A 15,679-nucleotide genomic window follows, 5' to 3' on the forward strand; every position below is an offset into this window, starting at 1 on the left:
AATACAAAGGGAAAAAAATGATGCAGTTACCTAGCAACCAGAAAGAGCAGAAACAGCTGTGGTGTAGCAGGCCCAGGCTGGTACCCAGGCAGTAACAGGATAGCCAATTAGCACACTGTATTTAATGCTGATGTGGTTTCCTAGTAACAAGCTGTACAAGTCTGTCTGTTGCATTTTCTCCCTCCCTTCTTCACATTTCCCTCAATCATGCACAGCATTACTATTTGCCCTAATTACTGTTTCTCTGCTGCTTCAAGCTGCCATTATTTTGTCCCCAGAGAGATTGGAAGAACTAAAAAAAAAAAGATAAGAAAGAAAAAGAAAAAAGTCTTCCATAATGACAGTAGTTAGTTTCAAATTCAGGTTAGTTGTAAGCCTTCAGACACGCAAAAAAAGCTTATTCTTCCAACCCACATATAGATAACAGCCAATCATGCCTTGTGTAAGTATCTAAATATCCTATGAATCCTTCCTTGCATGTTTGTATTTACATGTGGTCAAGGAAAAAGGTATTTAATAACACATCCTGCCATTTTGAGCACACACCACATTTAGACTGAAGGATTTATGCCCTTGAATTTGTTCACAATAATTCTCTGAAACTTCCACTTGAACCCCAGAACTACAAAATATTTTATTATTTCTATCTCAGAAAGGAGATTTAATTATCCTTTGGCTTTGTATTTTCGTAAATATAAGTACAAAGTTTGGCAGTTCAAAAGGCTCACAATGAGATAAAAATTCATTGTTTCCTTGGCAGAGATAGAACCTGTAGACAATAAGTCCTGCTGCATTTGGTTACAAAGGGGCTAAGACCACCAGATTAGTTCTCAGTCACTGCAGTAATTAATTCCACTGGGGTGACATTATGTTAGAAAATGCAAAGAAAATGAACATAGGAAACTCAGAATGCATGACTTGGCAACAACTGTGACATAACTGGGAAAAAATTACAGATATTCTAAAATATTCAGCAAATCTCCACATGCAATACTGAGATTTTCAGATGTGCACAAATCAGTTTGTATTGTAATATCATATTTTTGTAGGGCTTTACCATTTACAAGGCATTGTCTTACCAATGGCCCATAAAGTTAGGAATAGAATCGTTTTCCCCTTCCCTACTTGCTCCATATTTTATAGATTAAAAAAATCCAGACTTAGAGACGTTAGGTGACTGGACCCTGGTTAAGGAAGTAGGAAGTATCATACCTGGGATTCAAAGCCAGCTCTTGTGGCTAAACATGGGACTTTTCCTCCCATACAACAACCTATGTACCTTTTTTTATTACACATTGTATGTGATGATTCACACGTTAGACTTTGGGGCCTAGAGAACAGTTCTCACTTAGCATTAGTTTCATAGAGAAACAACCCAATAAGCCTTCAAGTAAAATATCTCCTTTCTGAAAAGCAACATAGGCTAGATGTTTCAAAGGCAAAAGTTAAACAACATGCATAACTGGGCAAAATTCAACCCTGAAGGAAAGTGTCTTTCACAGATGGTAATAGATCCTTTTTTTCCCCAGCCTTATGGCAAAGCAGACTGGTATCTTTTATTTTCTTTATCTAGCTAGTAAGCTGTTGTGGTTTCTCTGATTCAGGTATATTTAAGCTTCTAAAAACTATGTTACTTGTCAGAAAATAAATATATAGATTATCCCAAAAGTCTTAGTGTAGTTTTAAGCTAGTAAAGCTTAAATTATTTGAACTTATGCTTTGGGGATACCACGTACTATCATTAATACCTTCCATATGGAAGGTGAATTATGTGATTCATCAAGAAGATGCATTCTAATGGTAAGTCTTTGCAGAAATCTCATTATCAGAAATCAAAATGACATAGGAGGCAAAAGATGCTTTTCAGGACATCAAAAAAGGGTAATTACTATTAAGATTACTATATATTAAGAAAATATTACCATATATTAAGATTATTTTAATATTAAGTTTACATATCACCACATATATTAAGATTTATTAATATTAATTAAAATTAAATATGACTATATATTAAGATGACTACATATTACTATATAGATTACTAAGATTATTAAATGTTTGTTAAAGTAACATCAAATGTATTAGAAAGCAAAATAAAGTTTGGAGTTTTGAGATTAAGGGAGGCAAGGAAAAGAGGCTGACCTCTGTTTAAAGAGAGAGCAAGGGGGTGGCTGGAGAGAAAAATAGAAACCTAGAAGAGTCTGGGAAGAAAGGAATCTGCCAGTGGGATGAGGAAGTATTTATTAAGTGCCAGGCACTGTGTTAAATGTTTTACAAGTATTATCTCATTTGATTGCTGCTTAGGACTCACTAAGAAGATAAACACACACACACACACACACACACACACACACACACACACACATCTCCCCTACCCCAACAAAACCTCTCCTGACCTGCTTGTTGATTACAGAAATTCTTTTAACTCTGAACAATCTCCTCTATAATCTAATATTAAAATGCAAAATACCTGCCTAAAGTAACAGTGTCATTAACACATAAACAATCAGAAAGTAAGTGGGATAGGGGATTTGGAATCCAGTTCAGGTTCTACATCATACTACCTGTGTTTACTTGGCAATATCATGGAATTTCTATTCAGTTTATTCATCTGTCAAATGAGGGAGAGGGGTGACTTTTAAGGTCTTCTCTAGTTCTAAACCCAAGATCCTAATAAATGGCCAATATGATGTTCTTTCAGTTTTAATAGAAGAAAATGGAAAGAGGTGGATGAAGAGAAGTTGCTACAGAGGTAAAAAATTGGTAGAGAAAGAGAAAGCTAGAACTAAGAAAATAAATTTCTTAGACTTAACAGCTGTGTACTATATTTCACTTCAATTGTGTCCTTACCTATAGAATCTGTTTAGAGAGACAGAATCATAGTCAGATTTTAAGAGCTGGGAAAAAAGATCTTAGAGGTCAGGCAAACCTCTAAGTTTTACAGTTGAAGAAATAACTCAGAGAAGTATTTTGGTGGTTCTTAGTTTCACACATGAGAATTTCAACTAGAATGTTTGATTTATAAAGATTGTTAAAGGGGACACATTTTGCCATGAGGGAGCTTTGTCCCCAAAGGCTTCTATTAATTGATTTACCTAAGTATTTTTCTATAGACTATACTTTAGATTTCTCAAGGTGTTTCAGAATATTTTACAAATATCCTTTCATGGTCCCTCTTGGATCTATTAACTTTTAAGATGTCGAGTTGCATCCAAATTTAAAAGTGACCAAGATTTTCTATCACTCAGGACATACTCAAGCTTCACCTGATTCACCCACATGAAATCATTCCTCTTTCTACTGCTATTTCAACTTCAGGAACTCTAAGAGTAATAATGATGCCTGCCTACAATAATTTAGAACCCATTACCCCATCACTTCTCCTTCCAGACTACAAGTCATTTTACTTCCCTCCTATCCTCAGAAAACTCCCCAAGCAAAATGTATAGGGTAAGTATTATTATCATAATCATTACCACTCTGCGATGGATACAGTTTTTGTATAATGTTCCATTGTTCTCTTGTTAAAAAAGAAAGGCAAAGAAGTGATTGTGTCCAGACTGCCTTTCTGATACTATTCTTTGACTTGGAGCTCTCTTTCATAGCATCTCCCAGCTCTATTTCAAATAAAGTCAGCCTAATCTTTTTAATCTTTTCTGTATGAGGAAGCTTTCACCTCTGCCTCCTATCATTTTTCACTGCCCTTCAGGAACCCCACATCATTAAGCTAGATCCTCTTTTGAGATCATATTTCAACTGTAATAGCATTATTAAATGCCCTGCTCTTGTCTATTTAACTTCTTTACATCAAAATGGAAGGTCCTTGAGGACAGGAACTACTCAATCCTAAGTACAATAGGCCCCTGATATATATTAACTGGTGATTCTTAAATATACATTAACTATATGTTTTTCCCCTTTCTCTTCCATCATTTCATAGCATATATTTATTTACTTTGTGACTACCAATTATGTATTATAAAAACATCTGGAGTGAGTTTACCATAACACCAACATCTATTAGATGTTATAATGCTAAAATATATGTTCTTGTATACGTGTATCATTTACGCTATTCTGCCCAATATCATGTGGTTCAGTTCTCCCAACATCCTTGCTAATGAAAAATGACTCCTCACTTGAAAAATTATGTTATCTAATTCAATAGGGGCACTTTACCCCATCTCCCCTCTTCTGTCTTTAAATAACACACTGAGTCCAAATCTTAGAAACTTGCAATTGAACTTTTATGGATTTTTTTGGATTGACTATTTAACTTTATTCAACTTTTACTTCTGTAATCAGGTTTTAATGAGTTTCTCTTACCACATGGCTAAACTTAATTAATGAACCTCATTAACAACTCAGCCCTGTGTTAGCATATTAAATGTTCTTTAACATCTTAAATTTAGCCATTGTATACACTCAATTGTTCCCATTCTGTAGTCCAGCAGTAGAAGTGGTAGGTATTTCCCCAGTATATCATATGGAAGTATTTTTTTTCTGGTGATTGATGTTTCTGATACTGAAATAAGGCCACCATAACTATAAATAAGGATATTATCACTCACAGCATCATTTTGAAAGACAAGCATAACATTAGACACCACCCAGTTCTACAGGAGAAATGGAGCATTTCATCACGTCCTTCTACCTGAGGTGCATCCTATTATCCCATCAGGTACTTTCTATCACTAGCTCAAACATTTCCATCCATTCTGTCTCTGACATATAAGTGCAAAGATTTATAACCATTTACTCTCACTTTCATAAACTTCCTCTTCTCTGAATGTCATGCCCACTCCCCTTCCTTTCATCTTTTCAATTTAGAAAAGACCAAACCTATCTGACTGGTCTCTAGTCAGAAGACCTAAATTCAAATTTGACTGCCACAGACATCCCTAACCCTGGGTCAAAAATTTCTCTTCTCTGGGCCTCAGTTTTTCCAGTTTAGATTGCAGACATTGGTTACTTATTAGTGAATAGCATATAGAAAAAGGGCATCATTTTAATGTGAAATTGCTTGGGCATTTTACAGGAGATTCCCAATATGAAAGCAAGATGATTATTAGCAGACATTGCAATAACTCAAAAGATGTTGACAAGAAAAAATAGAAAATGGCATCTTTGTAATCTCCTTGGGTTTAATTACTCCATTTGGCAACGGGAGGCACTTAAGACCTTTCCCAAAACTTCCTTTTGGAATGCTGGTAAAGTGGTTATTACTTACTCCATTTGGCTTTAAACTACAACCTGAATTCCTCTTAACACTTAGATAAGGGGAGAAAAAACTATCCATTGTACTTATAATTTCTTTCTTTCGAGACCAATAGTTCCTCTTGAATTAGAGTTCCAAAAAGACATACGGGTTAAGTTTCTCTCTCTCTCTCTCTCTCTCTCTCTCTCTCTCTCTCTCTCTCTCTTGAATATTTAACTAGTATGCTGGTTTTTTTGCCTCATATCATCATCTAGTTAATTCTGAATCTCAGTTTCCTTTTCTGTAAATATGAGGGGGGTAGACTACAGAGTCTCTGGGGTCCTTATAATTGTAGGCCTATGATCCTAATTTTTTGAAAAATTAATCATTTTTTGAAACTACATTTTAAAAAAACCATCAAGCATAGCCACAGATTCAAGATCCCCCCCAAATCTAAAATAATAAGGTAAATGTATTTGTTCAGTCACTCTTCAATCTATTATCCTTTTCCTACATTTAATGCAAAACCAAGACTGTTTTCTTCACAACCCAAGCACTAGATCACAAAAGTAACTTAATATTTGAGAAAGCTTTTCATTAAGTGTATAAAGTACAATATTTTTAGTCATCCTTTAACAGTAGCAATTACCATTTTGGAACTTCCTTGTTAGCACCTAGCGTACAGTAGGTCCTCAATAAATGTTTACCGAATGAAGGAACAAGTAATTAGTTATTTATTGCTGTAATCAACATGGCTTAGTCTAATGAGTATAGTAAAGACAATAAAACCTCTCTATAATTGCAGTTGTATAAATTAATTTTGTAGCTCGCTACACTCTATGAAATCACCAACCTTACCAAGAAACTGTCCAACAATTTCTTATTTAGAATTTTAACGAAAGAATCAATTACATCCTTTGTTGCTATTCAGTCATTTAGTCATTTCTAATTCTTTGGGACCCCATAGTCACTCATATTTACATGGGGTTTTCTTAGCAAAAGTACTGGAGTAGTTTTTCACTTTTCTTCTTCATTGGATTAAGGTAAACAGAGGTTAAGTGACTTAGTGACTTGCCCAGAGTCACACAGTTAGTAACCGAGGGTATATTTGAACTTGGGTCTTCCTGACTCCAAGCCTAGCACTCTATAGACTCAGCTACCTAGTTGCCTCCTTTCTCATCTTATACAAAAATTAAAATTAAAATTAAAAAGATCCAGGAATACTACTTCAATTTGGCTCATGAATTAAGGTTCATGGATGATCTTGAAGTCTTTCTTCTCCCCCTTTCTTCTTCTGCTCTTCTTGCTAGCTAATCTATATCTTTATATAAAGTTTATACCTTTCACACAGAATGTATTAAGGCAGAAAGAAGGAAGACTTTTCCACACTGAAGCAGAGTCCCCATAAGAGTTTGGCTTGGTTTCTTGAGTTCAAAAGTCCTGATTTGTATTACACACTGTGATCTGCCTTGAAACAAGCCTCACTACCCAAATGGTCCTCTGGGTTCCAAAATGTAGAATTCCCCACCCTAGCTATACTGGTAACTCTAGAACTGGTTTTAAAAAAGTCATTCACCAAAATCTAATGTAATGGACGTCTGTATTAGCAGCTATGCAATGACCCAGGACAATTCTGAGGGACTTATGGTAAAGAACACTACCCACATTCAGAGGAAGAACTATAGGAGTAGAAATACAGAAGAAAAACAACTGCTTGGACACTTGGGTTGATGAGGACATGATTGGGGATATAGACCTGAAAAGACCACACCCATGTAACTATCAATAAGGTGTAAATAAGTCTTGACTGACCACACATGATAAAACCAGTGGAAATGCGAATTGGCTACAGCGGAGGGGGGGTGGGAGGGTGGTTGAGGGGGTAAAGGGGAAAGTAAAAATATGACTTATGTAACCATGGAAAATTTTTCTAAAAATAAAAAAAAAATTATTTAAAAAGGAAAAAAGAGCAAAAAACAAAAAAAGTCATTCACCAAAAAGACAGATGATCAGTTCTAAGTCGATTTAATCAGAGTTTAAAGTCAGCAAAACAATAAAAATAATTGCCCCTAATGACGTGACAAGTATACTTCTTAGCAGAATCTTATTGGCTTGAGTGGAAATTTAGGATTTAATTTTATAGAGGACTAACAGAATATAAATTTGTCTGCAAGTGATAAAAGTTAATTTGGTTTTCTGATAAGGTATACTATAAAAGAATTGGTTTGGGAGAAGTTTGAAATGATTTGCTAAGATTAAGTTTTGACATAATTGGTGGATTTCTGTTTTCCATGTTATCCCTATAATCACTGTGGAATGTACAGAAATGGCTACAAAAACATGAAGCCCTGGCTTCAAAACCCATCTCTAATGTCTACTATACCCATGTGACCTTGGGCAAATCACTTAACCACCATGGACATCAAATCTCTCATTTTAAAATAGCATATTAACTGCCTTCTTGGAGAAGGGAAAAAATGAGACATCGATTTTTGGGCATTAATATTGTAAGAATGTGTTTCTCTTTTATGATCATGTTTATGATAACACTACATGTTACAACAAATCATATGAGTCATATGATTATGATGTTACATATCATTTATTAAAATAAATGGCAACTGAAAATGTTTTAAATGAAAGGTTTGGATTAAGTGGCCTTTGAGATCCCTTCTGGCTTTAAATCTACAATCTTGTGATCTTCTGAGGACTATGGCTAAAAAAATGTTTTCCTGTGATTGTGTACTATGGTTTTTATGTTCTAAAATATTTTCTTTCAACACACCAATTCAAACAAAATGCCCATCTGCTGATGAGAGTTTAGTTCTGTGAGATGGAGTATAGAATTCAAAGATTTTCCTAGGATTTCATAAATTCTTATTACTTTATGATATACTATAAATACATGCCATTGTATTAATATGAATTGTCAAATTATGCCTAAACTAATATGTAAACTAATGATTTTAAGATTTTTTTCTTTCTTGTTTAAAAGGGCATTTGATAATAAACAAATTTATATTTCAGTCATGAGACTATGGTCACAATGTTTTAATTACTGAGAAAGAAATATCCCTAAAACAAAAATGTAATGAAAGGGGAACCTGAGAGAAAAGCATGAATGCAAAAAAAAAAGCCATTATTAAGATATGCAAGCACTATGGTTTTTAAAGTGTATGTGCTTGTGTTATGTTGGAAGGAAGAAGGAAGGATAGAACATATCTCCATTTGCATGTACTATATTTTCTGGGCTCTTATTATCTTCTCTCTTTTGTCCCATTTCTGACCTGGCTCCTCACCTCTCCCCTTTCCCTCCCTCCCCAGGCAACTTGTATTTGTGTCCTAGTCATTAGCTTGGACATCTTTAAAATATATCTAACTTCTTTGTCTGGCTTCCTCCAGGACAGAGAGTTTGAAGGAATCAACCTAGAAGGAGCAAGACATTCTTGCCAGGGTACTGATCCTTATGGAGATTAAAACAAATAGTGCTTAAATCCCCAAGGTAAGCAAATCAGCAATATTGGCGATTTATTGGAACCCTGTGTTTGCACAGGGGCGGGGGGGAAAGCCTCACATGTCCTCAAATATTCCAACTACTTCCTAGATCTCAAGGTTCAAGATATTTACCATAGTGCTATGTGCTTTTAACAACCAATCACAAACTTCTTCACCATCCCCCCCCCAATCTCCTCATCTTCATGGGTGGCCCTCTCTGCCCACACTTCCAAGAGAGGAAGAGGCTGAAATTGTCAATATTGAATTTATGGGAGCTCTAGGTTAGAGTAGCTGGATTAAATCTCCAACCAACCAGAACCCATCAATCCTGCTCAGCTTTTTTAACCTCCTCCAAACATTTGGTCAGCAGCTCTCCCTGCATTTCTCACGTATATCAGCAGAATTTTTTTCTCTTCAGAATCCCCCCTTGCCATGTACTTTTGTCCCTCTCCCTTCCAAGTTTTACTCTCTTCTTTCCCCGTCTATGTTTGGATTTAATTTAATTCCATCCTTCACACTTCCTCCATTATTCTTGGTTCATCTACACCACATAAATTATCACCTTTTTTTCAGTTCCCCCTGTGCCCCATTCACACCAAATCCAAATAAATACTTTGCATTTCCATCCATTTAGCCCAAATTAATTCTCTCTCCTTGATCTCAGACACCTATCTTTCCTTCTAAAGGTTTTTCCCTAAGGAAGGTTTCACAGGCAAACTGTTTCTCCAGAACACAAGGTGATAACTTTCTCTTTTCTTCAGAGGATAAAGTCATCAGTATCAACTGAAGACCACTACAACTTCAGTGGACCATTAATATATACCAAAATACACTCTACTAATCAATAGTCACTCTATCATTCATTCCCATGGACCAGTCTAACGAGCCACCTTCTCTCACTTAGTTTTTACTTCTCTGGGGGAAAACAGGACATAATTCTGGAGGGGCAGCAGGAAACAACTTCACTGAGCAAGCAGTATTTTACCTGTATGCTGACAACCCACCTCCCCGTGCTAACTCACCATCCCATTGTGAGAATACTGTGGACTCCAAGAGGCAAACCACCTTTCTAGCATATGTAATCATGGACCAGTCTTTGGTGTACACTAAACTGAGTTACCAACATGGGAAAAACTTTTCAAGTTCAGCCTTCCACTCTGGGACCTGACTACTGAACCAAGGTATCAAAGTGGGAAATTAGACCACTCCCTGCTAAACAGACTACACTAAAAAAAAATCCTGGGTTTCTTGAGCATGTGTTTGTTTATTTGCTTAAGATCATTGATGGGTATGAAGATCTTTGCTTTCCAAAGTTTATCTTGCCTACATTTTGAACAACTTCCAGTTTTTCTTCTTGGCATGACCCCTCCAGGACTGCCAAGGAATTTTCTTCAAATTAGGACCATAATCATCAATTCTGCACATATATCAGAAGCACCTATACCCTTTTCCAACTCACTCCTTTCAACTTTTCCTCCAGCCTTCTTCAAGTCACCAAAGAGAAAACAAAACAAGATAGCTTGGGAAGCCAAGTTGGCTGACAATTCAATGTCTTATCAGTATTATAATCATTGACTCTAAAGACCAAAAGAAACCTTTTTAAGCCTACTTTTAAAAGATAAAATTGCTATAAGAACAAGAAATATCTTAGAACAGCAAGAGGTAAAGAATTAACAGAGATAATTTTGGCCTAGACAGAAGGAACTTCATACCCTTCCATCTAGTGACTAAACAAACATTCAAATGCAAAGAATGAAGGTCATTATTCTGATGAGCCTACAGCATTATAAAAGTATGCCTCACGAGAAGACTTACACCAACCGTGAACCATATGGGAAATTAAGGTTTTGATTTAGAGGGACATATGTCTTATTTCTTTGCTGGCAAAGGAACAATATCAGAAGTGGTTCATCCCAATTCTCAGCCTCCTACAATAAAGATTTAGAGGTCAGACATTATGGTTGCATCTTGCTATATATTATGCCCTACCTTACTCTTTAGAAGCTATTTAAAGTATGTCATGCTCTCTCCTGCCTAAAAGCTTTGAAAAAGACTCATTTCAAATAAAAAGTCAATGCCATTTGGTTGGGACAGGTCCTGTAAGTTCCAGAGAGAATCACTTCTTTGTGATAAGTTTCTTGAACCCCCCTAAAGAATGTTTCCAAGATATGTGGCCACAATTCACTGACTTGGCCTCGCAGTTTTGTCATAGACAGTATCCACTTTCTAACTCTGATACAATTTTGTTTCATTTCTAACTATACAAATCACAAAGACTATCCATGATTCAGTAATTTAGATGGTGTGTAGGGCACTCAGCACTCTACCAGCAATAATATTAATAAAGTTTACAAGATCTATGCAAATACACCCACCATAGGACTTTGATTTTTTTTATCAGGAATAAATGCACACTGGTTTTGGTAGATTTCACTATATTAGCTTAACTCTATGATATCCTTTAGCTTAAAAAAATCAACCTGGCTTCTATACTTTTATACCAACCTGTCTATACCAAGAAGGTCCTACTAAAACATACAGTCCCATCCATACCACACACATTGCAAAGCAGGCACATGCTAGCAATTCTGTAGTAACAAGCTCATTATAAAGCTATCTTACCATCTCCCAGTAAAGCAAGAACGAGAGAACAATGAAAAAGAGGAAATGCCAATTAATTACAGAATGATCACATCTAATGAACTCTGAAACTCCCCTGCTGTTGGTGAGTGATAAAAATCAGAATTGCTGGAGGAACTGGGGCTAGTAAAACCCTAGGTCTCCTTTAATAGTGAATTCATGGAAGGATGCCTCATACAAACAATGAAAACAAATTAAAAAGCCACTCAATAGCCAAAATTCTATAATCACATACAAAATAACTTGAATTAATAACAAAAGCCTAAATATATGAAAAGACCACAGGATGGTAGCTTCCAGGCAACATATACAGACTGCAGTAGCTTATATAGTTGGACTACTGATGCTTCTTCTTTTGAAAAGGAGATGTTGCCTAAATCCAATCAGAAAGAATCAACCCCACCAAATTTATGAAGCCATAGTGAACAGAGTACCGCTAAATGACCTCAGAGACCACCTAGTAGTCCAACCTATATATATATATATATATATATATATATACACACACACACACACATACACACACATACACACATCTCAAAATAATCCCTTCTACAACAACCATGGTAAAAAATTACTTGGAAGATCTCTAGTGAAGAGTAACCCACTACCCTTTGGTGGTAGCACAATTATATTTTAGGATAGTCTAATACTACCTCTGGAACATGGGACATCTTGAAATCAAAGACCAAAAAGAAAGCCATTCTATTCCCTCACTTCCCACCCCCGCCATTATGTCCTCAGAAGTATATACTGCCTACGGAGTGACAAGCCTCAGAGTAAGAGGTAGGTCCATTGCACTGTGAAGAGAGAGGAGGGAAAAGGAGAGAAATCACATGTGTCCTACTTGTACCACTACCTGTGTGAGTCCTCTGGTGGGCCTTTAAGTGGGAGCTTTTTGTATAAACCTTCCGGCACCCGTTAAACTGACAACGGTGAACCCTCTTCTTGTTTTCAGGGGATGCGTCAGCCCCAATTCCTCCTTGTTCACTGTCACTCTGTCCACTCTTTATGGCCCCAGCTGATGCCACTGCCGCTGCGGCTGCCACCCCTCCCACCTTTACTGAGCTGAGTGCAGCCTTCTTGGCCACCAGTTTCAATGTCACTGTGCCATCTACAGCTGAGAGAGTCTGTGAGGTTTTGACCAAATGGCGGCTGAGCTCAGGGGAGGAGGGGGGCGTTAATGAGGTCACTGCATTGAGTTGGGCCTGGTTGACCGCTGTGTAGCTATCTAAGGAGGAACTGGGTGGCTGCAGGCTGAGGCAGGTCTCAGATAGCAACTTGTCCCGGGAGAGCAGAATGTCCACTGCAGAGCTTTTCTCACATGGGGAGGCTTCCATGGGGAGCAGGAGGGGATCCAGGCGCCGGAAGCTTTCCTCAATGCTTGGGTGAGGAGTGGCATGAAGGAAGCAGTCCAAGTCCTCACCAAAAGTCTCTGAGATCCTCCTGGGCTCTGTCTGCAAGTAGCGTTCCAATTCGAGGCATGTCTGCAAAAGGGGAGGAGGAGGGAAAGAAACAACCATCAGAAGCAAAGAACACCATGACTTTACATGTTAACTGAAGGCAAAGAAAGCAGTTAGGAGAAGGTTGACCATAGCTTCGACCAGGGCAGTCTCTTTATTGAGAAGACCCAACATTCTCCGTGTCCTCATGGACTCTCATGCTACTTCTAAGAGGCTCATAACAAGTCGGAAACTATTATCCAAACCACTTGGTTGGGAAAATGGAGGCTCAGAAGGGAAATTTAACTCTCAAGATCACTCAGTATGACAGTGATGCAGCTGGACCTACAAGGGATGATATCCCTTATCCTAACCCAGTTCAGAGCCATTGACCATCATTAAGAATCATCAAATCAGAACTGTAGAGGTAGAAGAAAGATCAGAGATCAGGTAAGCTAACAGCCTCATTTTAGAGCTAATAATTTCCCATTTTGATTGTGCAACATAGAATGTCTAGAATTAAAAAGCATCTAATTCCAACTATCTCATTTTGCAGATGAAATACCTTGATGAAGTTCACACAACTTGTTAGAGGCAATTCCCATGTGAACAAGAAGAAGGAAAATCAAATTATAAGCCCATCTTAGTAAGAATAAGTATTTCTGTTATTCAGTATTCAAAGGAGTTATTAATCATGTAAAAAAATAATAAACATATTTCTCTCTCAAGCCTACTCCAAACAATGTCATATTTCTCCCAATAGTCTTCAAGCAACGCAATGTTTCTGCTAAAGAGGAAGCAGATTATTTTAAATAGTATCTCTTGCAGAACCTATGGTAGAGATAGCACTGCTACTTCTGGAGGCATTGTGGCCAAATACAATTGCGACATGCCTTGCAACAGCATTGTATGCAAGTATAAATTCTGTTATAATTGTTTGGAGTCTCTCACCACACTATAAAATAGTCTTGAACACAGTTAAGATGAGCTCAACAAAACTCAAAGCTCCATCTCTCACAAGATCCAATAGTTTGGAAAAGAAAAATTCAAAACACTTCATCGTATCTGTGATTCTTGGATCACTATTATTTCTAAATCTTTGGAGCAGCATGAAATTGACTTTTTAGGAGAAAATAGAGATTAAAGGCATGTTTGAATGGCCAAATGTGTGCCATAAAACCCCTCCTCAATTGTTGTTTTTAAGGCATGGGGAAAGCCAACAAGAGATTTTAATAATGTGCCTTCTGAAACACTGGAAGGCATTAGTATAACAAATAGAGACTAGTCTTTCTAGTCAAGAAGACCTACATTCAAATACATAAGTAATCTAGGTGTGATCAAGATGGTAGAAGAAAGAGAATTTATATATATATATATATTATATATATATATATATATATATATATATATTAGCTACATAACCATGGACAAGTACTCTAAGCACAAGCATCTAAGACTAATGGTTGTCAATCATCAAACAAGAAGGGAGTTTCCACTCTAAAAACAAAAGGAAATTGTTCCAAATAGAAAAAAGCCTTGTATGTGGAATCAAGTAGGCCTGAGCTCAGATATTAATTTTATAACTTACAACAACTTCTCTGGGTCTCAGTTTGCTTATCTGTAAGCTAAGATGGTTGAGCTACGCAGCGTCAAAGTTCCCTTACAGTTCTTTTACTGTGATTAACAATATACATTCATGTCAATCTGCTTACACTTGACCAAATGTAAAATTACCAGTCAGATATTTCTAAAAAAAAATTGGGGAGGGGAGAAATGACTACCACTATATTTCCATATTACTGCTATCAAACCTATATTTTTAAAGATCAGATATTCCGTCTTCATGCTTTTTATTCTCAACCATTTATCTGGTCTGTAATGTACCTGTCAACAAGTTAAGTATGTCTCTATTTTTGTGACATTTACAAAGACAAAGCAAAGGGGGGAAAATCAACCTTCTGGAAGAGCTCTGTATTATTAGATAGGGAGACCAGATTTTAGCTTTGATTTGCCTTTGGGCATCATTGTTACTAAATGTTTTTAAAAAGGATTATGCATAAAAATGTGATTCCAACATCCGTTCAACATCAGCAGAGTGCACAGCACTTTTCTAATACCATTATTCACAATGGTGTTAATAAATCACCTCCAGGCACTTGGTAGGGAGAAGAATTTTAGGGAAGAGAAAAAAAGTGATCACTCATCCTTATCCTTGAAGGGCTTGGGATCCAACACTTTATAGATGAGTGGGGGACTAAGATTAATAGTGAATGTTGATCCTGGAAACAAAACAGATTTTAATCTGGTTCTGGGTTTCTTTTGCCACCAGATTCTTGAATGTGTCTACCTCAGTGAGTCACCACCGTCAGTGAAAGGTAAACATCCTCTTGGTTGCTGGAAACTGTCATCTTTAACTCTTCATCCTCATTTTCTCTAGAGCTCACACACAAAAAAAATTCTGCTTATGTCACAGTGACAAAATGGCCCTGGCTCTTTTTTTCCCAATAGTTACATTCCTAATACAGATGCTAATCACCCTACTGCTCCATTACAGAAACTTCATTAATCTGAATACTTTAAAACAAGAGGAGTAAATTCTCTTTCTTCTACCATCTTGATCACACCTAGATTACTTATGTTAAAAGGCCTCCATGCTATTGAGGTTTACACTGTTGGATCCAGCCTGGCACTCCCTAATGACCTCAAAGGCACAATCATGGATGATGTCATACCCATCATTTCTGTAAGTACAAGAGCTCCAATGGGAATTGAACAGTTAATCCCTCTCATCTTCCCTCCAACCCCAGCTTAAATCAAAAAGCAAATTTGCTCAGCTTTCCTATTCCAAGGAAAAGGTAACTTCTCTCTTAGAACAGGGGCATAAAATGAAACAAAAAAAAAA

The 15,679-nt window shown here is 36.8% G+C and overlaps 1 protein-coding gene across 1 annotated transcript in view; it reads right to left on the bottom strand.

Moving 5' to 3' along the window:
• KLF7 (Kruppel like factor 7) overlaps nucleotides 1–12,987 on the bottom strand; it is a 59,352-nt gene extending 46,365 nt beyond the window's left edge. Inside the window, exons 1-2 of the mRNA XM_044669418.1 lie at nucleotides 12,928–12,987; nucleotides 12,195–12,822 (exon numbers count right to left, since the gene is read on the bottom strand). Of these exons, the coding sequence (XP_044525353.1) occupies nucleotides 12,195–12,822; nucleotides 12,928–12,987 (688 nt within the window). The remainder of the gene's footprint in view (nucleotides 1–12,194; nucleotides 12,823–12,927) is intronic.
• Between the last annotated feature and the right edge of the window lie 2,692 nt (nucleotides 12,988–15,679).

Source organism: Gracilinanus agilis, chromosome 3, assembly GCF_016433145.1.
Source record: "Gracilinanus agilis isolate LMUSP501 chromosome 3, AgileGrace, whole genome shotgun sequence".
NCBI lineage: Eukaryota > Metazoa > Chordata > Mammalia > Didelphimorphia > Didelphidae > Gracilinanus > Gracilinanus agilis.